Genomic DNA, 25,671 nt, shown 5'->3' with positions numbered 1-25,671 from the left:
CAAACATCTATCTCCCGCTGCCACTTGGGTCTGCCAAAATCTGATGTGGCTTAATGCAGCTTTAACTTGACAAATAGATTTGAAATGGAAAAAGTTCAGAGATGAATGCCTTCACCACCCGCACCTCTTTCTGTCCTCTCACAAGTGCAGAATGTCTCACCCCCCCCCCCACACCCTACTTTTTTATTCTTCCTCCCGTTTTCTCTGTCCTGTCTTGGTGACTGGTGCAGCTGAGGGGAGCCAGTGTGAAAGAGGCCCACCGAGGGCTGATGAGGACTGTCTTAGCAAAGCGTGTCTCAAGTCTGGGACTGTGTTTCCGCAGCACCGCAGTGTGTATGTGTGTGTACGTATACAGTGTATGTGTGTGTTAGTGTATGGTAGCAAGAAATAGTCTGCATGCGTGTCTCGAAGTCTAAGAGTGTGTGTTTAGTGTTGGTGTCGACTCCCCATAGCCTAATTAAAGGGCGAGGAAAGCCACTCACGGGGAGATTAAACCTAAAAGGGTAAATTAGCACTCAAAAGGGGTGTGGCAAATTCACACATACGCACAGGCCATGAAATCTCTTCTGACACCTGTGAAAAAAAGGGAAAAAAGAGAATAAGGAGGATGGAGAGAGGGGAAAAACTTTTGTATTTCTATAGCAGAGCTCTGTGCTATGTATTTATTGAGATGAAGATCTGAACTGGGGTGCTTTATTTGAAATTAGAGATCAGAGTTTGGGAAGCTGCTGGGTCCACAGTCTGTGCTTGGGTTGGCTGGGAGGACCTGTCTAGTTTGCTTTATTAATTTACTGACTTTGTTGTCGTAAGTCACTTTAGATAAAAGTGTCTGCCAAACTAATGTAATATAGTTTCAGGATTGCATGGCCACAAATGTTTTAAAATATCAAATTGACTTATGATTTTCTAAATATGAATCCTAAGAATGTCGGTACAGCCTTCAACTATTAATTTTAGTGTTTGATTGTAAAAATGTTTGGATTCTGGCTAAATTGACTGAGCCATGGAGCTATAAACCTTTACTGAATTTCAAGTCAGTTGTGAAGTCTCAAATTTCCAATCAACACTGTGTAAAACATAAAATTTTACTTGTTGATAACTCACATAAATAATTAGCAAATTAACTTGTTGGTAATTTTTAAAGGTCATTTCAAGGGTTTTCAATGTACCCCTGTTTGCCCCTTGTAATTTCTAATTTACTGTGCAGTTTTGGGTTTATTGGCTGAAGTTTTAAAGGGGTATTCCACTGATTTAGTATCGCACTTTGACAATGCTTGTGATTTGAGAGAAACATGAAAACAAGAATGTCAAAATTGAAACAGTAGGCAGAAATACTGTATACAGACCTTAAGTCTTTAGTATTGTGAAGCAAACTTTCTGTTATAAATTCAAATGTAGTCTCAAAGCACTAGGCTAAGATAACCCTTATGACATTGTTACTGTATCATAGAGCATAAAGGGGTGGGGGGTCAATCAACGCAATAAATTCCTCAGTTTGTGCCATATTGACCAAGAAAGCTGAGTTCTTCTGTTCGTGAAGCTGTGCTGGCACTGCCTACATGTACCAGGATGCGTTGCAGGCGAGCTTCTTAGACCCACATCCATGTTGCCGTGAATCACAAACCTAGCATACAGTCATCATTTCTCGGTCATATACCACAACCCCTGGCCTCCCAGAGACAGGGTCTAAAAATCCAAGCTGAAATTCCTTGTAGTTCTTCCTGCATCCAGTGACATCACTATGACATCACTGATGGAGAGAGATGCTGCATGAGAACTCAGCTTTGTCGGTCAAGATAGCACACAGTGAGGAATTTATTGCTTTAAGTGACTTCATTTACCATCAACACTGTGCAGATGAGACTGTTTCATATTTTTAAATTCAGTGACATCTGAGAGTGAGGGTTTGCAGTAATGTTGTGTGTGTATGACTGCAAAACAGATATGCATACAAACACGTGAAGGACAGATGTTGTGTGTCACACCATTGGTTCCCCCAGTTCACATAAATATCCCACAATTCAACAGCATGCATTGACGCCCTGGGCTACACTGATATCTTGCTGTAACTGTCTGCCCCACACTACTACTCTCTCTCTCTCTCAGTACATCAACATACTTTCTGCTTCTTTCTTCTGGTACTGCGTGTTCGTGTGTGTTACGACGTCTTAGCGTTCGGGTGGATGTGTGTGTGTGTTTGTGTGTGTTGAGAGTGAGTGATGTGACTCTGGGCCAGTAGCTAAATCTGCCACGCTATCTGTCTCTCTATCTGTTTGCCGGTCTGTCTGTTGTCTCTCTTCTGCGTTGTCTTCTACTCCTGTTTGACTGCTATCAGACAAGTGTGTTGTTTGAGAGAGTGTGTGTACATGTCATCTGTCAGTGTCTTTCCCCAGAATCAGACATCTAACGGAAAATCTCACACACACATACTGTATAAAGATACACACACACACACACACAGTTTCACACAGAACTTCGTCTCCAATCTTATAGTTCTTTGCCCCAAGGACTAAGTGTGTATGTTTGCACGTATAAAAGATTTCATGTGTATTGATGTGTTTCTGCAAATGCACACACACACACACACACACACACACACACACACACACACACACACACACACACACACACACACACACTCTTGCATGTCTTTCTGTTTGTGGGTGTAAGAAAATAGATCTCGGTTCTGTCACGGCTGGGCCTGCAGGCGTAAGAGGCCTTAACGGATGTCTCTCTCAGAGCAACACACACATATACACACACGCTCTCACATGCACAAACACACACACACACACACACACACACACACACACACACACGAACAGGTCTTAGACCCCTCTCCCTCCTGGACTCGCAGTGAGGAATACAGATTCAGGCTCCTCTCTAGATAGTGATCAGCCTCGCCGTGGCTTCAGAAATGCTATCTTCACCGGGCGGCTGAATTGATAATACTCCCCCCTACGCATTTTATTACAAAGGCCCAGTTTGTAAAAAGGTAATCATTTACTGTTGCTACTATCTCCCCTGAGCCATACATCTTCTGTCTTCACAGGACAAAGTTCTCCTGCTGCTACCGACGCTGTTTTTTCTTTTTTTTCTTTTTTTTTTTTACTTTGTCGGTGGGTTTTTAGACGGCTACTTTTTAGGTTTATCACCTTCTGCTGCCTCTGAGTTCTGCACACACAACAACCCACCTCATAGAATCATTTTCTTTTGTTAAATGTATATATGATGTGTTATGGCTCATATTTAATTCTAACTTACGTTACACACTGTATAAAACATTAAATTTAATGTGGGTTATTTCAAGTATTATTTCCCTACTTACAGCTGTCCTCAAAGACAGTCATTTACTGTTGCTACTATCTCCCCCGAGCCACACACTCTTAGAAATAAGGGTTCCAAAAAGGTTCTTCCTGAAGAGCTGAGGTTCCTCCCAGAACCATTTACTTCTGAAGACCCCCTTTTTTTAAAGAAAGGTTTTGTCAAGTTGTTCTTTGTAAAACAAAGGGTGCCATTAAGAGCTTAAGAATTAAGAATTAGGTTCTCCGTGGAACCCCCTGGGTGGGTACATTTTCTATGGTGTAAAGCTTCCCAAAATGGTTACCACTACATTATAGAGGGGTTCTCTGTAGAACATCTCATAGGGAGCTTTGGGTGAAACCTTTTACAGATGGTTTTACATATAACTCTTTATGTTGGGTTCCTGGTAGAACTCTCTGACAAGCCTTTTCCACCAACATGTAACCAGGCACCTTCAAGCACCTAATTTTGAAACATTGAGAGCATTTCCACCAAAAATAAATAGGTGAAATGAAAAGTTGGTTCCCAGGCAGAACCAAAAGAGTAGCAGGTTTTCACTGAGAACCAAAGTGGGTGTGGCATATTCTACAGGTTGTTGGGCCAGGGTTCTCCCACGGGGACAAACCAAAGAACTCTTTATGGTTCTAGTTAGCATCTTTATTTCTTAGGGTGTACATCTTCTGTCTTCACAGGACAAAGTTCTCCTGATGCTATCCATGCTGTTTTTTTCATGTTTTTTCACTTTGTCGTGGGTTTGTAAACAGCTACTTTTTAGATTTATCACCTCCCGCTGCCTCAGAGTTCAACTCACCTTATAAAGTTAGATTTTTTTGTTAAATGTATGATGTGTTAGTTTATGAATGCATGTGAGGGGGCCCAGTGTTTATGTGTGTTTGTGTTTGTGTTTGTGTTTGTGTTTGTGTTTGTGTGTGTGTGTGTAGGGGACAGAAAGTCTGAAAATGACAGTGAATGAAGGACTAATCCCTTTGGGCGCATAGCGGAATCCAATACCAAGTACTAAAATCTCATCATTTCAATTATCATATTTATCATATTTATTCATTTTCTCCCAGCCAGGCTTAATGCTGTCTCTCTCTCTTCTCCACCCGCTCCCTCTCCTCCACCCGCTCCTTCTTCTGTACATTAATCTATTTTTTTCCCTCCATTGCTCTCCACTGGCGACATGTGAGCCTGCCAGTCATGTTGATTGACAGCACTCAAGTGGCCTACGGAAAAGCAGCTCATTTTTCCTTTTTCCTTTTTTTTTTTTTGGTCAGACATTGTGCTGGTGATGCCGGGGCCTTATCAGGAAACCCAATTTATTGCCATTTCTCTGGGCAAAAGGGGTTGCCACTCACGCTGACTGACAGCTCTCAGATTTGCTAGCCGCATGTGGGGATTTCCTTTAAGTTGTTATGTTTTTCTCTTTTTTTTTCTGCACTGTCGGAGATTATTCTACAGCGCAGCACATGGACGTATGTACACACTTTACACACACGTACACAAAAGGCATAGTGGAGAGATCAGACCCGCTCCCTCGTCTCCAAACCGTTTTGTTTTCTTCCGACCTTGGCGGTGATTTTGAGTGACGGACGGCAATCCGCTCGCCACACAGCGGGTCAAGTTCAGCTTTGTGAACATCTTTGTTTGGGTAATTGTTTTATTCTTGGGGGAGGAACTGAGGGTAAAGAAAATAAGCTGTTAAAATGAAAACTCACTTGATTCATGCAGAGATTGGTATTTCTCTTGTTTTTTTTTTTGTAATGTACAAATGTTAAAACATGTTTGTTTTCATTGCTGAGAGCATTAAAGGTGGGAATGTGGCCTCATGTATGAACTGATGTTCTCAGTTGTGTTTTATGTTTCCCTGTGTGTGTGTGTGTGTGTGTGTGTGTGTGTGTGTGTGTGTGTGTGTGTGTGTGTGTGTGTGTGTGAGTCTCGTGCACACTCTTCGTCTTGTCCCCATGGGAGAACCCAGTTTGGTTCCTGTTAGAACCTTTAATAAATGTCCACCTGGAACCCTTTGAGGGAGTTCTACCCAGAACCTAACATAAAAGGTTATACTTTTACCATCTGTGAAAGGTGAGAGGTTCTACAGACAACCTTTTTATGGTTTAATGGCTCCACCCAGAACCCTCTCTTTAGGTTTTATCCAGAACCTTTCCACCTTCTATGTGTGCCTACTAGAACCCACCCAGGGGGTTCTTCTTAGAAGGCTTTTGTCTAGAACCCATCCAGGGGGTTTGACTAAGGACCTTTATATATTCAAGTAATGTAATCAAGAACACACTCAGGTGGTTCTATAGAGAATCCTTTTATATTCAGAGGGTTTTATCTAGAACCCACCCTGGAGAATCTACAGAGAACCTTCTTATATTCCAAGGCTTTTACCTAGAGCTCATCAAGGAGTTTCTACTGAGAACCTTGATAATTTCTAAGGGTTTTATTGAGAACCCACCCAGGAGGTTCTACCAACAACCCTTTTATAATATTTATAAAAATCCTTGATGAAAGATTCAGGATTTCAACAATCCTTGAAAAAGGGTTCTTAATGGAAGACTTAGTCTTACAAAGAACCTTTGACAAACTCTTTCTTCATAAAAGTGTTCTTCAGAAGCAAATGGTTCTGAGTAGAACCTTAGCCTTTCAAGAGGAACCCTTTTAGAAGCCTCATTTTGAAGTGTGTATACGTGAGTGCACCAAAATGTTTTCCTTGGTTTGATAAGCATTTGAAAACACATGTATGTCATCATGTGTGAGTTCTTTGCATGTCCCTATCTGTGTATGTGTGTTATTCCTCTGTGTGTGTGTGTGTTTGTGTGTGTGTCAGCTCCCATGCGTGTGTGTTTGCGTGTGTCGAGTATGACCTCCGAATCCTGAGGCTTATCGTGGCGGTGTTCCACATTATTGATAGCGAGCGGAGATATCGACAGGCCAAGCGCCGGCAGCTTGCAGCAGCGCCGGAAAGCGGGATGGGACTTTGATATGACATATTGTGCGTCTCAGCACAAGCCATAAATAATTCTGACACGTTTTTGTATGCATGGGAAAGTCCTTGATTCAGCCTCCCATAAAAATAAACTTCTATTATGGAAGGTATTTGTCAAGTGGGTGCGTGATGGATGGCCCGGCGTTTACCCCGTGGCAGGACGATGGGTTATGGATGCCCGCCGCCCCTTGCCGGGGGAGGAGTCGCACCCAGCAACGCTGACACCAGAGTAATTACTGCCCTCCTCACCACGGCAACGGAGGGAGGGAAGTGGAGGAGGGATGAGGGCAGAGAGGGGTGGGGGGGTGGGGGGTGCTTATACACACCTGCACCTCCCTCCCTCCCCTCCCTCCCTCCTTCCGCACTGTCCTGTAACACCACCGGGGCAAAGTGACGGAGGTGATGAGGGCTGTAAGGGCAGTGCTGATTGGACGTAGATGTATGGATGGACAGATATAGGGATGGATGAGTGGTAAATGGATACCTGGATCTGTATATTGATTGATTGATTGATTGATTGATTGATTGATTGACTTAATGGGGAGATGCCCTTTTTCATTACTTGTGAATATTTTTTGTATTTTTTTAAACATTAGTTATGATATTTTTGCTCGATTATTGTAAACAAACAAGTCTGTGGCAGTGAATGATAGACCTTTTTTGCATGGCAGCCATTATTACATAAAACAGTAAACACGGTTGTTTATTCCGTTCCAATTAGGTCAAACAGAATCAGGGTGCTGCTTTTGTGCATGTTGACTCACTAGAATGCTGCCACTAAATGGAATGGGCCCTTAATTCATATCATTTGTAGCACTTGTTTTTTTTTTCTCTACCATTTCATATTACTATGGCTGCTATGAAAAAGGTTAATTACCTTAGGTCTATTACTACCTTATTATAAAGTCAGTATTTGTGTCTGTGCCTCTTCATTGTAAAATATTTCTTATAAGCCACGTGGCTCCCACATTGATCAAAAGTTGTTTTACTGTTTCTCTTTCTTGTCTTAAAGCTCACGCAGTTAGTCAACTAAATGATTAATAATTTGCCAGGAAATTAATTACAACATTTTTAAAGGAATAGTTCACCCAAAAATGAAAATTTCAGTCATCATCCACTCACCATCATGCCAGTTGAGGGTCAGGTTTAGTTTTTCAGTCCACAAAACACTGCTGGAGTTTTACAGGGGAACAGCGTTGTGGAATCTCCCAAACAATTTAAGTGAATGGTGAGCAATTTTCAAATGTAAAAACAATCAAAAAAACATAAAGTTCTCCCATACTGCTCGTCTGGTGTAATCTAAGTCTCCTAAACCCCTGACATGCTGTTCACTTGCGCATGCACACCGTCATACCACACCCAGTTTGGACAGTGTGCGCACACACCTGAACATGGCTCCAGGTTATGGATCAGCAGTGAAGATTTAGGCTAAAAACATGGTGTAAATGACGTCTTCCAAGTCAGCTTGGGATGTTTATTTCATTTTAGATTTATGTGAATCAGTGACGACATTTAGTGCCAATTTATGTTAACCTGTATACGAGTAACATAGTGACATTGATTTAAAACATTTTCAACACTTTCTCTTCATATAATTGAAGACTTTTTTTCTCTCATTCAGAACTCAATAAGAACACAAAATCCACTGAGTCTGTTAATGTTGCAATTTGTGTGAGGTTGACCTACTCTTCTGGGTAAAATGCCTGGACTATTTATCAGCATCTACTGTGGAAGAAATGAAGCAATCAACAAAAAGAAAAGGCAGTAAATACTATATACATCCAACATAAACAGTAACCAAGAAGTCATAGACACAAAAAATACTCACAGACAAAGTTAAGATTTGCTGCTTTTCTCTGTTTAATATATTTGCAAATGAAAACCTTTTACTTTTGAAAAGTTGATTGGATGAAACAAGCAATTTCAAAATGCTGCCTCAGGCACTGACATTATTAAGGTAAAAAATTAGTTGAAAAATGAAAAAAAAATAATGAAAATAATGAGAACGGCAGCCCTTGGTTGTTTAGTAAAAATCAATGTATAAAATGAATGTAAAAATATTGCCATAGTTTCAAATAGTTGATATTTCTGTGACACTTTTCGTCCTTTGACAGTCTGCCATTGCCATCATCTGTGAAAGCTTCATCTTTGTCCTGGAATCACAAGTTTTGCTCTCTGATGTAATTTGGTTTATTTCCCCACCAGATCTGAGCTTCACAGTGTAAAAATGCAGTGCTTAAAGGAGAAAACTGCAGTATATTTACTGTACTAAATCAGAAAATAACCATGAAATGCCATCAGAGATTAAGGAGATATACAAAGTTGAAACACTGGCTTCTCCAACAGCAACGTTACAAATTTCCTCACTTTACGTAGAATTTATTTATTTGCTAAGAAATAATTACTAATCTTTTAGAAGGAGTAGATGTTGACAGTTAAATTGAGCAGTATGTTGATGGAGTCTGGCAGGTAGTAAGGCAGCCAGTCGCTGAACTCCAACTCCAGGGTGTGTGTTTTCAACTTCACAGGACTGCCTGAGCTTCGAATCTGGGGTGGGTTCAACCATAGACTATATATTAAATAGGGATTCAACCTATCTAGTAAACCATTACACAACCATCTAACTTGCTTTTTGGACTTAAGTACTCATTTGTTAAGACTACGGTGTTAAATATTGCTCCTTGAAGAAATTACAGACTGACATTCCAACTTTTTCAGAGCTAGCACACCAGCATATGAGTATGCCTCAAAATGGATGGTGTGATTTTTTTTTACTGACATTGAAAATTATAAATGTTACCCAAAAGAAAATCAGTTTAGTTCTGTGTTAGTTTGGCAGATAAAGCTTGATCTGATAGGAGTATAAAGAAAATGAGTGCTTTAGCAGAGCAAAGGTGTTTGTTTGTGTTAGCTTGCATACATTCACAAGCTTATTCCCATCCATCTCATGTTGGCACACTTATGAATATGTACAGGCGCTTGTGTGTGCTAATGAGCGCATGTGTGCGTGTTTCTATGTCAATCTGTGGGCCTAGCAGCCAGATTGAGCTGAGGCTTGGCTGCCATCTGAGGAAGAGGAGGAAGGTGGGCGTGGGGCTAGGAACAGGTGAGGGATGGGTGCTCTCCTAACCAACACTACCCTGCGTGGGTGTGCAGGTGGGGCAGGGGGGGGTCAGGGTGGGGGCCACAGTGGCAGCCCGTCAGTGGGAGTGACACCTGTTCGCCGCTGCCCACCCCTTCATCCTTACAGCTGCTTACCGCTCCCTCTGCCTCAACCTTTCCCTCCCTTTCCATCGCCGCTGCCTTCCTTCCTTCCTTCCTCCTCCTCCTCCTCCTCCTGATCCTTAGCAGGCAGCGTGGAGAGAAGCTCGTCACAGCAGGCCGGGGAGCAGCGAGTAGGACCGGTCCAGATGTTCGAACACGCGGGGAAGGAGGAGGGTTTTGTCAGGACACACACACAAACTTAGACAATTACTGTAACATCAGCAGATTGCATCAGTGCCACCAAGGCTGCTGTTAAGTGAGATGATTGGTACAAGATGGTGTGTGTAAGTCCACTGGCATAAGCCACACACATACACACACTCGGTCTTCAAAAACACAGGTAAACGTAGACCTGGGATGTGTTTTCTTTACAACCCCAAAGTTTTTTTTGTCTAGTTTTAGAAATGCATAATTATTTTTTATTTTTTGAGTGTGCTAAATTTTGTAATTATTCCAAAGTTCAACAAAAACTTTCCATTTTGAAGAAGAGAACTATACACCTGCTGCGACTCATACAGTACAGCCTTGTTGAGAGTGTTGCTTCTCAGTCATTTTCCATGCCAGTCTAGGGACCCAGACCATCAAACGCACCATCGCAGTCATGCTTTTCCAACCTCCAGGCGTCTGCAACCTCAAGCAGGAAGACAAAATGGTTTTATAACACCATTTGGTGATAATTGCAACTCAGACATTCATTGATGAACAAAATTTAGGTTCAGTTTTCTTTTCTCATCAAAAAAATAAATAAAAAATTGTATGATGTGCTCTGTTAAAGGAGAAATGTGTAACAATTATGTATCTAAAAATGAGTACTGCAGTCCAAAGAGTGAATTGGAGCCATAGATTGTATATTAAACAGGTTGAAATCCTATGATGGAGGACACATCTGGCCTTCTGCCTGCCAGACTCCATTAACATATTGCTCAATTTAACTGTTATAAACATCTACTCCTTCTAAACGAGTAGATACTTACTCAATCAGCAAACACTCAACAAGCAAACAATAACATCTCTTATGACATATCATAGTCATTTTACAATTTATTACAGTAAATGTATCATAGATTTCTCCTTTAATTTTAAATTTTTTATGTCAAGCTAAATAGCTGGTAACCTATTACACATGTTAACCCTCCACTACAGCCGCTGCATACAAATGCAGACGGAGACAGACAGTATTAAGAAATGCTTGTTTGCATGGATCGGGCCTTGTTTAACCCGCTAACCCTCTCTCAAGGTCCGGATAGGTGGACTGAAGCTGCTGTCGGCCGCTACAGATGAGGGGTCAGGGAGAGGAACGGGCCTCGGTCAATAGGCTTAGAAGACCATCAGGGACTATTGATTGTGGCGGACAGTGAGGCCAGCTCTGCACTAATTGTTTCTTTACTAGCCTGTGGCAAAGACAACAGTCACGGGCAGGGACTCATGAATCTTACATCTGTTTTGTTGCGAAAGCACCGGGAGTTAATAGCCTTTGATTACCGAGGGGATTGTGTGTGTGTGTGTATGGGTGTGTGTTTGTGTGGGTGTGTGTGTGTAGGTCTGTGTTGTATGGATGAGGCACATGTAAGAATGCGTGTGTAATGTATTTATGTGAGATAGAATCAGAGGTGAATAAAATGACAGACACATTTATTGAACATTCATTCGTTTGTGTTAATATAACAGTTTAAATGTACATTTTGGCCACTTTCTTGTGTGAAACTCACAAAAACAACAAATAATACAGCATCTCTGTTCAAAAAATTGGTGGCTGTCCACATGTCCTGGATGATTTTTTATCCTGGACAAACAGGAGAAATTCCAGTCAAATATTATCTAACATTTTTGAGTTTAAAGGAACATTATGCAAGAATTAGCATTTTTTTTGACTTGGTGACTTGGCACCCTCAGTTTCAGAGTGAACTTATACACCACTGAAATTTTTAGCTGAAATCCCAGATGAAGATTTCAGAGGCCATTGGGAAATCCCAGGATCTATAACCGCTAAGCACTGTCATCACAGTGATGGCATCTCTTTTCACCAGATGTTACGACTGGACAGATTTAAATATTTAAGACTTCAGCAGATTTTTGCAGTTAAAAAGCAGTAATTACCAGATAACTTAAACTCTGCAATAGCATCAGGATCCTTTGCAGAAGAACATGAAAATTAACTATTTTGTATGATTGCATGCTGTCATTTTGGCATGAATTCGTATTCTGACCATAGTGCAGTTTTATTGTGCTGATGGAGTCCTTATTAGGGGATGTGAACATCAGTCTGAATGAGGGGATGACGATGATGATGAAAAAACTGTGACACCCCAAATATATATAAATATCTGAAACTAAATAGTTCGGCTGCCTAAACTTGACCAAAAAGCTACAATTTCACAAAGTTTAAGCCAGTGGAGAAAATAGTGCACCAATGAACCATTTTGAACATGTTCTCAGTACTGCGGTCTCAATAACAGACACACCTCATAAAAGCATAAATCTTGTTGTTTCATAACTTCCCAGTTTGAAGTCAAAATGTAATATATTGTACCTGAAATATCTTTGAGCTAGTGTTTTACCTCAAATCCCCTTTCCGTACATCAGTCTCAGTCACTCACGTTAAATATAGTTCACTATTCAGTTGCCAATTCAGATTATTTCACTCTATTATTCCACCTTCTCCCCATTTACACATGATACAAATAGCTTTACTTCTCACCCACATCAGCCTCCCTCCTTGATTTCTGCCCTGCCAGTATCAGTTTTACTGGTGTTGTTGCATCTTGTTGGCTTTTCAGAGGGCAGCTTCCTGTACAGGAGTCATATCTGCTATTCTAACCCCGCCGCAGTGGCCAGGCTGAATTCAACTGCGTGCGGTTTGTTTATTGCGTACAACAGCAGAGTTTGTTTGTGGCCGGCTGTCAGAGCGGCCGGCCCGTTGTGATGAAAGACACTTGGACCTTCCCATCCATTTCACATTTGCTCCAATCAATTATTCAACAGGACAGCCAATTAAAAATGAGGGAGAGCGGTCAGGGCCTCGCCCCCCGAAGGCCGCCACTAGACAACTCTCTCCGTGAATAATTGGTGCAATTAATTTAGCATTGAGCAATAAAGGAGTTCTCACTCTCCTCTCTGCCTCTATCTCTCTTTCTCTCCCTATATACTGCAGACCCTCTCAACACACCAGTCATTACAGACACACATCACAACAACGCACACACTGCAGCAGTAATAATAGCAGAACATTTGTGTATAACATGCTGAGATGCAGGTGAGAACACAGCGTCCAGCTGCAGTTTGCCCTCTTTTTTATTGAAAGCAGTATTTTATCCATTGTTAGAGTGTGGTAAATCTTTTCATTTTTAGTGAGAAACATGTTTTGAATTTAAAGGAGCAATATGTAACAGTTGTGTGTCCAAAAATGAGCACGGCAGTCCAATAGATGTTATGTTAAATAGGTTTAAATACAATTTAATATACTGTCTCTGGTAAGGTTATCAAAATCGTCAAAGTATCAATACTTACCACTTGCTTAAAAAAAAACAATACAATAGTGACATTTGATAGCAGGACTAAATATATTAAAAAATGATGCCTGAATTTGGCTTGCAGCAAAACTGGACGGTGTTAAGTGACTTTTTCAGCACTGTTTTATTAATTTTTAAAAAGAAAAAAAAGTGTCTTCTTTTTTTTCCTTTTGCCATGGTATTTTTTTAATATTAGAATTGTATTGAAATTTAAAATTCTGGTATCTTGACAACTCCAGTCTGTAGTTTCCACTGGCCCCCTCGTCCCCAGACTCAAGAAAGCTCAGGCAGGCTGCAGGAGCGAAACAATGTGCGTTAACATTGTAATTTGATAATAACAGGCAACAACTGTCAGTCTGTGTAAAGCTATGACCGTTAGCCCTCTGCTATATGCAAATACACAGTCTGGATTTGGAGTTCAGTGACTGCCTGCCTGCCAGACTCCATTAACATTATACTCAAATTTTAACTGTTATAAACATGAACGCCTTTTAAAAAATTATTAATGTTTTCTTAAATGAACACTAAATATACAGCAAACATTCTGCATTAATGTGAAACAGGCAAACAAATCGTTATTTATTGTATTATTTATTTATCATATACTGGAAGAGAAATTTCTCAAATTTTCAACACTGCGGCTGTAGTGTTGTTGTCAGAGAAGCCAGTATTTTATCTTAGCATTTTCTTTAAACTCTGATGACATATCATGGTCATTTTATGATTTAGTACAGTAAATATATTACAGATTTCTCCTTTAAGAGTATTTTAATGAGAATCAAAAGGCATAAAACTGCAACACTAATCTTTTCTTCCATTATATTGGTGGATATTTGCTTTATAATGATCACCATCTGGAGGTAATGCTTTATCTAGCTTGTTATTTCCCTTCTATATCACTGGAAATGTAGTCACACACACACACTAACAAAAACACAGCTGTGCCCTCCGGGACACACACACATACACACACATACACATTCTTGGGACGCAGCAGGAGAGAATCTAAGGTTTCTGAGACCTTGGTCATACCGTAAATTATTGCCATACAAAGTAAGGAATTATTCCATTTACTTGATTCTATACATTTCTCCCTCTTATTGTCCCTTATCTGCAATTATGGTTAATTTGCTGCCGCCCTCGTGAGATGGTGCCTGTACCAGTAATGGCACACTCACACACACACACACACTCACACACACACACACACACAGTAATAAGAACACTCAGGAGGAGGGTAATAGTGACAGCTAAATTCCACAACAGCTTTGATTTATTCAATCACAACAGAAGTATTATGACGGACCAAACAACCCTCCACACCTTGCCTTCTTCTTCTCTCCTCCTCTATCACCCTCTATGTATTGATCATTCTCTAACTCCTTGTATAACCCCCCCCCCCCCCTCCTCTCCTCCTCTCCTCTGCCACCTCCACGATACAACCCCCACCCACCTCTTTTGATAGCCAGATTGACAGTTGAGTAATTTCACTGTCAGCGCTGACTGACGCATGGTAATGGGAAGACGTTTCAGGGCGGCATTACAACACAAAATAATTTCCAATTTACCGCTCATCAAAAGCACCGTTACAAAAATAAAGAGAGCCAGAGAGAGAGGGAGGGAGGGAGAGAAAGGAGGGGGGGAGGCAAGGGGAAACACAACAGTGGATTTATGGCTTCAATTACTGATATTTCACATTTAGTTTAAAGCGACATGTTTTTGTAATATGACAGGCTTCACTGGATTTGAAAACCTCTTCAGACCTCTCCACTCTCCTCTCCGTCGTTTTTTTTCCCACCCGTTTCTCTCCCCTTCTTGCCGTGGAGATAATGAAAGGGCGAATCGTGGGGGTGGGGGTGGGGGGCTAGGTTGAGGAGGAGAGTGATAGCTGTGACTCCTGAGCCTCTTTAGAGAGCCACAGAGGAAGGAAGACGAGGCCTGGAGCTTTGATGTAGATGGATTTGACTGCAGCTCGCCCCATCATTCACTGGGTGGGCCTCAATCTCTACCCCACCTGTCACTGGCGGGATTTACAACTGTACCTCACTCATCATTGATGGACTTAAACTACCCCATGATGATCATTGGTGGGTTTCAATACTTTCTTACCCCTCCCTTCCTTCCTTCTGGTGGCTTGGCACAGTAAAAAGGGGCTCTATTTCTGTTTCTTCCATCTTTTCTGTACTTTGACTGACTATTAACGACTCACCATACACCCATTTGGAGGAGAGGTTCGGTCAGGGAGTGTCCTTGGCAAATCCAGCAGCAAGCCGCAATTTTGGTATCAAGGTTGACAGCTCAGAGTGCTGTTGACCTGGTCTGAGGCAGTGGGAGGAAACTGTGGTTTGTGCTGTTTTTGTCACTAAAATTTGTGGCTCCAACTTACATAGACCTCCCCAGAATATAAAAAAGAACCCATTTAATTAATGTTTTCTTTGTCTGTTTCAGTTTTATTATTAGTTCTTAAACCAGAAGCCTCTTCTGACTGAACAGAAAAAAAACTGTTTTGTCACAATTATAGCAGTGGTGCCAGGAAGATGAAGAAGTGCATTGTCGAAGTTGAATTGCACATGCCAGAACCAGTGGTATTTAGATCTTGTGCAAGCAGCATGAACCTCGCTTGAAAAATAATCACACAACTGTCATCACTCTTGCAACAGTCACACTTGTTGATCCCCCTAACACTGATGAAGATTCTGATCAACCCTGGTTTAAAGTGCACTAGGGCTGGGTGTCTTTCTGAAGTTACAATACCAGAACCCCAAAAGTGATGGTACTTCATTCAATACCCATCATGTCAATGGAAGCATTCCTGAAATAATCCTCCCACATTTTATTCATTTATTTCTATCTGATGTGTGGTGAAAAATCTTCTGTCACTCAAATAATGAACTTTAAACTTAACATTTCATATTGATATTGATTTATTTGAGCATTTGCCTTTTACCCAGTGAGCACTTCTCCTTTTTTTCATCTGATATTCTAATTAATTGTTGTAGATTAAAAGACGGTCATAACTGCTCAGAACCAGCCTTCGGTCTCTATCTGTGCTGAAAAGGGCAAGGCAAAGAGATCACTTTTGGTATTTCTTCTAAATATGGGACTATTTGAGAGTTAGTTTGCCTTCTCGTTCTCCTGCGCGGTCTTTTGTCTGATAGACTGTTTATTTCTGAATTTTCGCAACAGATGTCACAGGCGTGTGGTACAGCCATATTTGTGAACATCTTGGTGACATCTCAGTGCACTGAACTGCCAACTCCGTCAAATACACTGCACTCGACTTCACCAAACCACAGACTGTGGCCCAATCACATGTTGCATAAAATCAAAGAACACCTGTGGTGATTGGCTAAAAGTAAATCTATCCAAATAGTAATTTTTCTCAAGGTATGGCTAGAAAAAGTATTGTATGCAGGAACTGTCTAACTGGAGAAGGTTTGATATTCCCTGCTACTGGGGTTATTTTGATCAATATCTTTACGGTATCAAGTACTAATACCTGGCACAGCTGACTGCAACTTGAAGTTAAACACACTTTGCTTGGAAATTAGCATCTTTATCTAACATGATAGATAAAAGCACTAGCTTGGACTTAAATACTTTCTAACCTGTTTAAAGTCAACAGAATAAAAGAAAAAATACTTGAAAAACATGAGTCCAATGAGTTATTTTCACTATTTGACATCACAGCAAACCTTGAAACTGATATTTTGTATTTTGATGTTCAGGTCAATAATTTAATGTTTTTCAGATGTTGTTCAAAGAGATTTAATTGCATCATTTGTGGATTTCAGGTACTGGTTGATGAACTGGAGGAAACTGGACTGGATTATAGTGATAATGGTCTTGACTTTAAAGCTTTTATTTCACCTTGCAGAACTGTTTAGTTAGGTATAACTGCCTAGAGGCAGTTGTATGAGGTCATTTATCAGTTAAGGAGCAGAGACTGTACTTGCAGATACATCGTCTAAGACTGTGGTTCCCAAACTGTCTATTCATCTATTGATAATTTTCTTGATCAATCAGTTACTTCTTTGGTCTATAAAGTGTCAGGAAATGGAGAAAAATGTTGATCACTGTTTCCCAAAGTCCAAGTTCTCAACCTCCACAGCCCAAAGATATTCAGTTTACTGTTACAGAGGAGTAAAGAAATCAGAAAATATTCACATTTAAGAAGCTGAATTTTTACGTTTTTTTTTTTACTTTCAAAAAATATTCAAACAAATTAATTTATTAGTAAAATAGGTGGTGATTAAGTTCATATTTGATTTGTAATTGATTAATTGATCAATCATAGCAGCTTTATAACAAACAAGAGTTTGCTGACTTGAATCTTTATAAGTTGCTTCAACAGTCATTGTTAATGATTAATAATAATTTGGAGGGGTGGAGGGACTTGAACTCTGTGGCATCTGATGTGAGGCGTGCCACAAAAAGTTCAGGAGCCGCTGGTCTAAGATGTAGGGTTTGATTGTGCCACAAAACCCCACCTGACTCTCACCAAAGTACATTAAAACAAAAGGATAAAATCCAGTGTTAAGGCGCACTGTCAGTGTTGCAGCCCCATCACACCCTGACCTCTGAACCCCCTCCTTCCACCTCATCGCTGTTTCTTACCCAACAAAGCTGCTCTGCCTTTCCTTTCACCTGTGTCCCCTTATGCTGCGCTCATTCACATAAACAGGTACATGAGTCACCTCCCACAGCGCTCTCCAGGCAACACTCACGCTGTGTGCATATGTACGTGTGTGTGTGTGTGTTGTGTTTATACTGTACTCTCCCCACCTCCCAACCTGCCCTCCACCCAGCTGTTAGCTGTGTCATAGCAGAGATTGATAAGTTGACGCTAAGAGCTCTTTGTTTGAGAAGCCTCCTGGAGTGAGAGAAAAACACCACCTGCTTGCCACAGCAATATGAGAGCACACACACACGCATACTGTACACACACGTCACTCAGCGCAGACGCTCAGGCAACGTTTGACAGTGCAGGGACGATTCCAGTCAAATTTAACAGCAGTCTGTAATTTTCCCTAAATGATGTTATATCAAGCTATACATTAATATGAAACTTAAATAATTGATTTGAACTGATCTTTTGCACATGATTTACTTTGGATCGTAATAGACATTTTAAATTTTATTTATTAGACATCGTTATGCTTGAAGAAAGCTAGATCATTTGGTTAAGCTGAAGGAAATTGAATCCAGATATGTTCAAATATACAACTGACTGCTCTTTACTCATTATGTTTTTCAGACAGTTATCACCATTAATCTCAAATTAACACTCTGCAATTATTATAATATGTACAGCTGACTACATGAAGGGATGTGTAACCTACAATAATTGTGATCAGTTATCCACAAGCTGGCTGACAATCTAATCTAAAGTTTTTATTGCCTCCGCTTCACGCAGTATCTTTGATGCTGGATTATACATATAGCAGCAACCAAAGGAGACATCAGCATCTACACAGAGAAGGTTAAGTAACATGCAAAGACCATCAACTGATGTGTTTGTGAGTGTGCACGCTTGTGCCACTGAATTTCATTATGTTTCTAGCTATTCTGGTTTTTAGCCACCTCCTGCTAAGCATTGCTACTCTCACCTGTCTCTGCTTTGAAGCAACAGAGTTGTTGCTGTAAAGCCAAATCTGGTCCACAATATGGTGCTGTGTGGTTCGCCGACCATTTTTTTTTTAATTCACAATGAAAATAAATTAATTCACACTGTGAATTTTGTTGTTATTGTTGTTTATACGATTTTTTAATTAAGTCCCTTAGCTGTTGCTTGGAAAGCTGCATATTAGCCTACACAAACTAAAAGAGCTTAAATATGCTGTTCATTCTGTCCCTAGTGGGAGCAGTTTATGTTTATGAATCATTCCAACATTATTCCAACACTATCTGTAATGTTGTGTAAACTCTTTAAAAGCATTTTCAACTAGGATGCGGTTGCAGCTATTGAATGCATTAAAATATCTTGGTGATGTCTAACAAATTGACATATGATGATATGCACAGTGAAACATTGCGATGGATGTTGATATTGTTGCTGGGTCTAAAAGGGACTTGTGTCACATGTCAGTAACTTAAAAAAGAAAGTAATATGGAGATGTAGGACAATGAACAGCAGCACCAGCTTCTTTTTATTTTCTCTGAGGGGACACAATACCTGAAATACAGACAACTTTTAAATCAGTGTTACAGTGGTAGAGGGCCAATGCCAAGTTTATTTAGTTAATTAAATAAGTCATTTAAATTTAAAATAAAAAGAAAGAAACGTAGTATGGGCCTTTTAATGTGTGTACCTGACCCCTGGCCTCCTGTCATTCTGCAAAAGTGACCCGCGGGGAAAGCAAGCTGAGTATGGTTGCTGCACAGATTGTCGAGCCCCCTGAGGCAAATTGTGATTTGTGATTTTGGACTTAAATAAATGCACAGGCATAAGAAAACAAAGCAAAAGACAATAGCTGATGATACCTAAAATACCTGATGGCTGTGGTTGAGGTGGTCACAGGTCACAGAGCCACAGTCATTAGCCATACTGGTAGGAAATCAAATTTAACCCCAGCAAAACTCTACCCAATGAAAAACCCAATTCTTTACGCGAAAGTAAAAAGTTGCCAGTCAGCCAATATCTGCTGAGGACACACTGCATTTTGTTGTGAGGCTAATTTTCCAAAGACTTTATTGACGGCTCATCTGTCAATAAATGATATTTTGTTTCATCTAAGTTGAAGCCATTATTTCTGTTTAAATTTATTGCAGTTTTGTTCCAGTTCTCTAAGGAGGGTTTCCCACGTACCCCATGGAAAGTTTGAATTACCGCTGTGGGGATGTGGTCATTTATATAAATTCAGAAAAGTATTGTGGTTACATTAAAACAAGCTTATTTTTGCTTTTGCTCCTGCGTCACAAGTATTGATATACTGTGTGTGGTACAGTGAGATGGCATGTGTTATCCCCAGTGGCGTGGCCTTTTTTTTCTGCAGTGCTCCTGGTCTTCAGAGAGCATTATACCTCAGCCCTCTGCTGCCAACGCCACACACCACAACAACGCAACACACTCACACAAAGGCATGGCCGCCTGTCACTCACGTTAGTCTTCACAAGTGACGTTGCCAGCAGCTGTTACTGTATGTTCAGCACACTTTATAAGTGTGCATATGTCTCTGCATGAGTGTGTGTGTGTGTGTGTACGTGTGTGTGTGTATGTGTGTGTGTGTGTGTGCATGTTGGTGCCATATGTCTCTTTCCCCTGATACAGCTTCATATCAGCTCCAGAAAGCAAAGGAACAGAGCCAACAGTCACCCACTGTACACTGCAGTCAGCACACATGCCATTTACATGAGCACTCAGTAACAGAGGAAAACAAGATACCTACCAATGAGGAATATGCTTAAAAAAAAGGAAGGGGAAAAAAATTGTAGAAAGGTTTTATGCATGCATGTGTGATCCCGTGTGGTTTTTCTAGTTCTGGACCGTGACACTTTATCCGTCCTCTATTAGAATCCCTGAATCCAAACTTGTGGTATTCAATCATTTTGATTAAAAGCCGCGGTCTCTAACAGAAGTGTTGGGAGTGGAGCTGCACGGCGGCCCGCCACGTTTGAGAATTCATATATTTTCATAAACTTTTAACAATGTCAATGAGACACGTCTTCAATCTTTGGCCGCGCGACGGCGGGGCATTCAATCTTTCTTTAGCTTTTTCGACAGAAAATTTGAATACGAGTGCAGTGTTATTAATGTGACAGTTCATATGGAGGGCTTCATGGGGGGATTTGTGAGGGGGTTTTTTATTAGTTTTGGAGACACTTGAAGCAGAGAGAAAGAAGGAAAGGGAAGAAACACGCTCTGTTAGGTCAAATACAGCTGCGGGGGCCTTCTCCGCGCTCCCATCTAGCAGTGACGTTAACATTTTAATTTTGCACGCCCAATTAACAGCACTAACTAACCAGGGACATTAATTTCTGCTGCAGCTTCAATATTAGAGAACCAAATACAATTTTTTTTCTCCATGTTGTGAATCTCTTATTTATTTATCATTTTGTTTTGTATCCCCCGCTCTCCTCTATTTTGTTATTGAATTGCAGTCAAATCAATATCACTCTAATGCTGATTTATTCAGTGGCATACCTATCTGCTCTGACTCAGTTTTAACTGGTTGGTTGAGGGATTATATCAGTATATTGTACAATCAGCAAAACAGATTCCTCAACTTGAGTGGGTTAATCTTTCCTAAGCTAACTTATACTGTTATTAAAGCCTCTTGAAACATGGCTTTAAATAGTAAAATTTGTATATGATGTCAACGTTTAGTTCTCGTTAAGCATCCACGAAGATGTGAGTGAAAATAAACCTTCATAGCTATGACAAAACTTAGCTCAAAAACAGCACATTTTGCCATTTAGAGCATTTCTCAAGACTGTGTGGGCGTGGCAAATCATATTTGATTGACAGATCCCTCAGGAGTCCCAACACAGAAGCTAAGCACATACTGCTGTAGACAGGAGCAGAAGCAAAACTTGTTTTAGCCAACAAGGACACTTTAAATGCATGCTATACTTAGAATTATTTCAAGACTCTAGCCACCAGACTCAATGAACAGAAACTGATTTTACCTCACAGAAAACAGGAGTTGACTTTAGTGTTTTAACACATTAGCTCAGATCTGAGCTAACGTTACTGGAAGCAGTGGTAAACCAGCAACTTCCACGTCATATGAGGTAAAATAACTGTTTTTTTCAAAGGAGTCTTATGGCTGTGAAGAGATCGTAGACAGCGGCATCATTCTCCCATCATAAAGGGCTGTCTGAACACAAAAAAAGCAGTGAAAATGTTAATGTTAAAGTTTAACATTTGCTTAAATTGATATTATATTTTATTGGTTCATGGAATTCATTGCATATATTTTGTAATGAATGTCCAAGCACAGGCACACCTAATACAGGAAAGTGAACAAACAATATTTCAAATCTCGATTAAACTAATTTGTATACTTTTTAGATGCTTACTAATATGTACATGAGACCCTAAATTATGTGGTTAGAAGACCATTGTGGATTTGAGTTTCCAGTGGCTTTATATACTGTTTATTTACCGTATTTCTCCTTTTTGCGTTAAATCTGATGTTCAGGTTTATTTGAAAGTGACCCACCAGTGAGTGACTGAAGCAGGATGACTTTGAGTATATCACATTTGGATTGATAGTAGGTTAAATTTAGCCTGATGCAGTACAGTGCATCTGATTGCCCTTGATGCCGTAAAGAGCAGAGCTGGGCTAATATGAAATGGTTCGTCAATGCCAGATCAATGTGTACATCTTAAATGAATGCACGCCGGCTACATAATCCACAACTGTAGGTAAGGTAGAGCAGCACAGCACTGTATTGAGTGTCTGTTCTCTTTGACACATCTTTGGTGTCATGGGTGGTGCCATAGAGGCGCCTGAGAAACAGGCCAGTCCCCATTCATATAGCTTTTATTACCATTCTCTGGTTACACGCCATAATAACGCAGGGCATTTTATCAGCATTAACTTCACTGGTGTAGATATCCATCTGTCAATAAGCAAACTCTGCCTATTGACCATGCTCATATTTATGAGATGTCCATTGTGCGGACATGGCTGTGTGTGTATACGTGTTTTTTAAGTAGGACCTCACAACTCTGACAGAGGATTGATGTTGGCTATATATTTATTTCTATCTGTTGAGATAAATTGACATCACAGGTCTTACCTGTATGTTAGCGGGGGTGTAGCACAAAATTCTGGACCCTGTACATTCTCTATGGACCACCCCCCCAGTATCCACATGTGGGGAGGGACTCGTATTAATTCTAGTTTATTTTTAAGCTTTGTATACTCAGTCTCCTTTCCCCCCTGGTCTGACACTGTTACTGATTAAAAATAATGCATCACAGTCAGTTAAGGTTAAAGGGTTGGTTTGCCCAAATCACAAAAAATTATATTATCTCATTTACAGTTAGTGGGATCTAGTTACACAGTTCATTTTGGTTTTATGTGCAAAGATTTTAAGGTTTGGCTTCAAACCCTCCACAATGGAGGTGAATGTAATTCCATTTGTGGTCCTCACTGCTTTGAAAATATAATTTAACAAGATCCAATATGTCTTAACCAGAAACAATATTGTTGCACCATGTACTTTTATTTCACCTCCTCTATCTGAATATTAACTGCTCTAATAAAAGGGGAAAGTTATTGGACAGGAGTTAATAGTACAAATACATCTTTTGAATAAACTGTGTGAACTTATTGTGCCATAAGCAGGAGAGTTAGTACTTACATTTGGTGAGTTGTTTTGTTGTTTTTGTTTTTTCTTCTTCATTTGCTTAAACTCTTCTTGAACCATCTTCAGAGTAAAATGCCAGGACAGAATAAACAGCAAAGTAAAGATGCCAGAAAAACAGCCTCAGGGTTAGCATGTTCTCAGCTGCCTATTGTGTTAGCGGTTACCTCACCAGTTACAGTAGTTCACCAACTAGCTTTGCAAGTAGTGTTACTGCTTCACCAAGGCCCTTTGCTTCTCCTCTTTTGCTCTACACCTTCTGTTGTGACTAAACTAAAGTTTAAAGACAGTTTCCTGTTGAATTTTCAAAATGTCTTTTTTAATCAGGGAGCTTGACTAAGAGGGGCGGCTGTGGCTCAGAGGGTACAGTGGGTATGGGTTCTCAACACCTTTTAAGGTATTGACCAAAATAACCCAAACTTGTCCTGTCAAATGACGCCTGCGTTCGATTCTTTTTGTACGCAGATCTAGAAAAAAATAACTACTCGTATAGTTCTGCTCACAGCTAATCACAGCAAGAATTCTTCGATTTAATGTGACGTGTGATTGGCCCACTACTGCATTTTAAGGGTACTGGTATTGGTGCTGTTGTTGTCATTTTCATAAATGATATCCAGCCCTCATGATTCAATCTCTGCTTCCTCCTGTCCTCATGTCAAAGTGTCCTTGGTCATGACATTGAACCCTAAATTGCTCCTGATGGTCAGACCAGCACCCTGCATGCCAGCTTGCTGCCATCAGTGTATGTGGATACCTCACACTTGGTCACACTTAACCAAAACCATTTACATGGCTAGACACCATCACAGAGAAGTGAGGAAATATGTCTTTTTGTAACTTAGGTGAACAGACCCTTTAAAGGCTTTCTATAGTCAACTCTTGTATATGCTACAAAAATGTCCCTGTTTTTTTATGCCTCCATGCTGGTGACAGCGGTGGCTGGACGCTTTGTGTTTTCAGGGTCTCCGTCCATCCTTCTCATTCTTGTGAACGTGATATGTCAAGAATGACTTGAGGAAATTTCTTCAGATTTCACACAAATGTCCACTTGGACTGATTAAGGGATGAACTGCTTAAATTCTGGGGGCCAAAGGTCAAAGATCAAGGTCACTGTAACCTTAAGTCTGCCCCATTCTCGAGAATGCAATTTCTGAAGAATGCTTAGAAGGAATTTGGTGGTCAAGGTCACTGTGACCTCACGATACGTTTTTGGGCAAGACTCAAGAATTCATATGCTGTGTATGTTGAAATTGTATATAAATATTTCATTTAACAAAATGAGGAAGTGATTATGTTTTATATCCAAAAGGTCAAAGATCACCTGCATTGTGACATCATAATGTTAAGCTCTGTACTCCTCTGTAAAACCAGAACCTGTAATTTCTAACTAGAAATTATCCACTGGAATCATACAGTCAAAATGGGGATTTCATTTCTTCCATTCCCAAAAAATACACTTTAAATCTTTCATTAAATTCCATTCATGTCTTCGCTCCATACATTATATGAGTCTGGACAGACATAGAAGTAAACTGCAACTAGTTGGCAGCAGTGCACAACCACAAGGCAGTAATTTTAGTTGTTAAAAGGCCCAGGAGTTTTTCTTTCTTTAGCACTGTGTTGATGTTGTGTGCATGTTCCAGTTAGTTGCACACGGTATTGCACACAACCTCTGTTTTTTTTCTTCGTTTTTTTGGCTGACTTGCGGACCCTCCCCGGCTCTGAGCTGAGTTTCTCTCAGCCTCTGCTGCGTATCGCCGGCCTGTTGTCAGGAGAATGGATGGAGTCCGTCCCCCCCAGTGAAAACCTGGCCAGACACCGAGCGCTAACCCACTGGATAACAGATAGACACAGACACCCCACATCCCTTTTGGGGATTTAAAAGGGGGGTTCGGAGTCTGTCTGTGTGTTTCGTGTCTGCGTGTATGCCTCTTTGTGTGTGTGTGTGTGTGTGTGTGTGTTCTGAGAGCGATCCCGTGGTCGTTTGTAACCCTGGCACTCTCATAGCACCTGCTGCCCAACCCAGGCAGCCTAGTAATGATGCAGACTGATGATGTTAATAAGAAGAGGTGCCCCCCTCGGCTACAGAGCTCAGGCAGGACACACGTGCCCCCTTATAAACACACCCACATACACAGACATACATGTGCAAATATGCATACATGAAACAAAAACAAACAAATGCATATAAGCATTTTGCAACCTTCTGTAATTTAATTCGCACATATATACAGCACATTACATCCATGATTCTTCAGGAAGCCTCCGTTTGGTTTGTTCGAGTTGGGA

General features: G+C 40.5%; 1 protein-coding gene across 2 annotated transcripts in view; it reads left to right on the top strand.

Moving 5' to 3' along the window:
- The window catches only part of znf407 (zinc finger protein 407), a 205,395-nt gene that overhangs the window by 153,593 nt on the left and 26,131 nt on the right, over positions 1-25,671 (top strand). The window contains exon 9 of one of the 2 annotated variants that reach the window (XM_084726176.1): positions 10,794-11,013. The exons of the other annotated variant lie outside the window; for it this stretch is intronic. Within the exon in view, the coding sequence (XP_084582302.1) occupies positions 10,794-10,837 (44 nt within the window). The 3' untranslated portion in view covers positions 10,838-11,013. Of the gene's footprint in view, positions 1-10,793; positions 11,014-25,671 lie in introns of those variants that run through there. 2 annotated transcript variants of the gene reach the window in all.

Source organism: Lutjanus erythropterus, chromosome 9 (assembly GCF_056507025.1).
Source record: "Lutjanus erythropterus isolate fLutEry1 chromosome 9, fLutEry1.hap2, whole genome shotgun sequence".
Classification (NCBI taxonomy): Eukaryota; Metazoa; Chordata; class Actinopteri; order Lutjaniformes; family Lutjanidae; genus Lutjanus; species Lutjanus erythropterus.
Note: the sequence above shows the minus strand (reverse complement) of the source record. Positions and strands in the feature narration are given on the sequence as shown.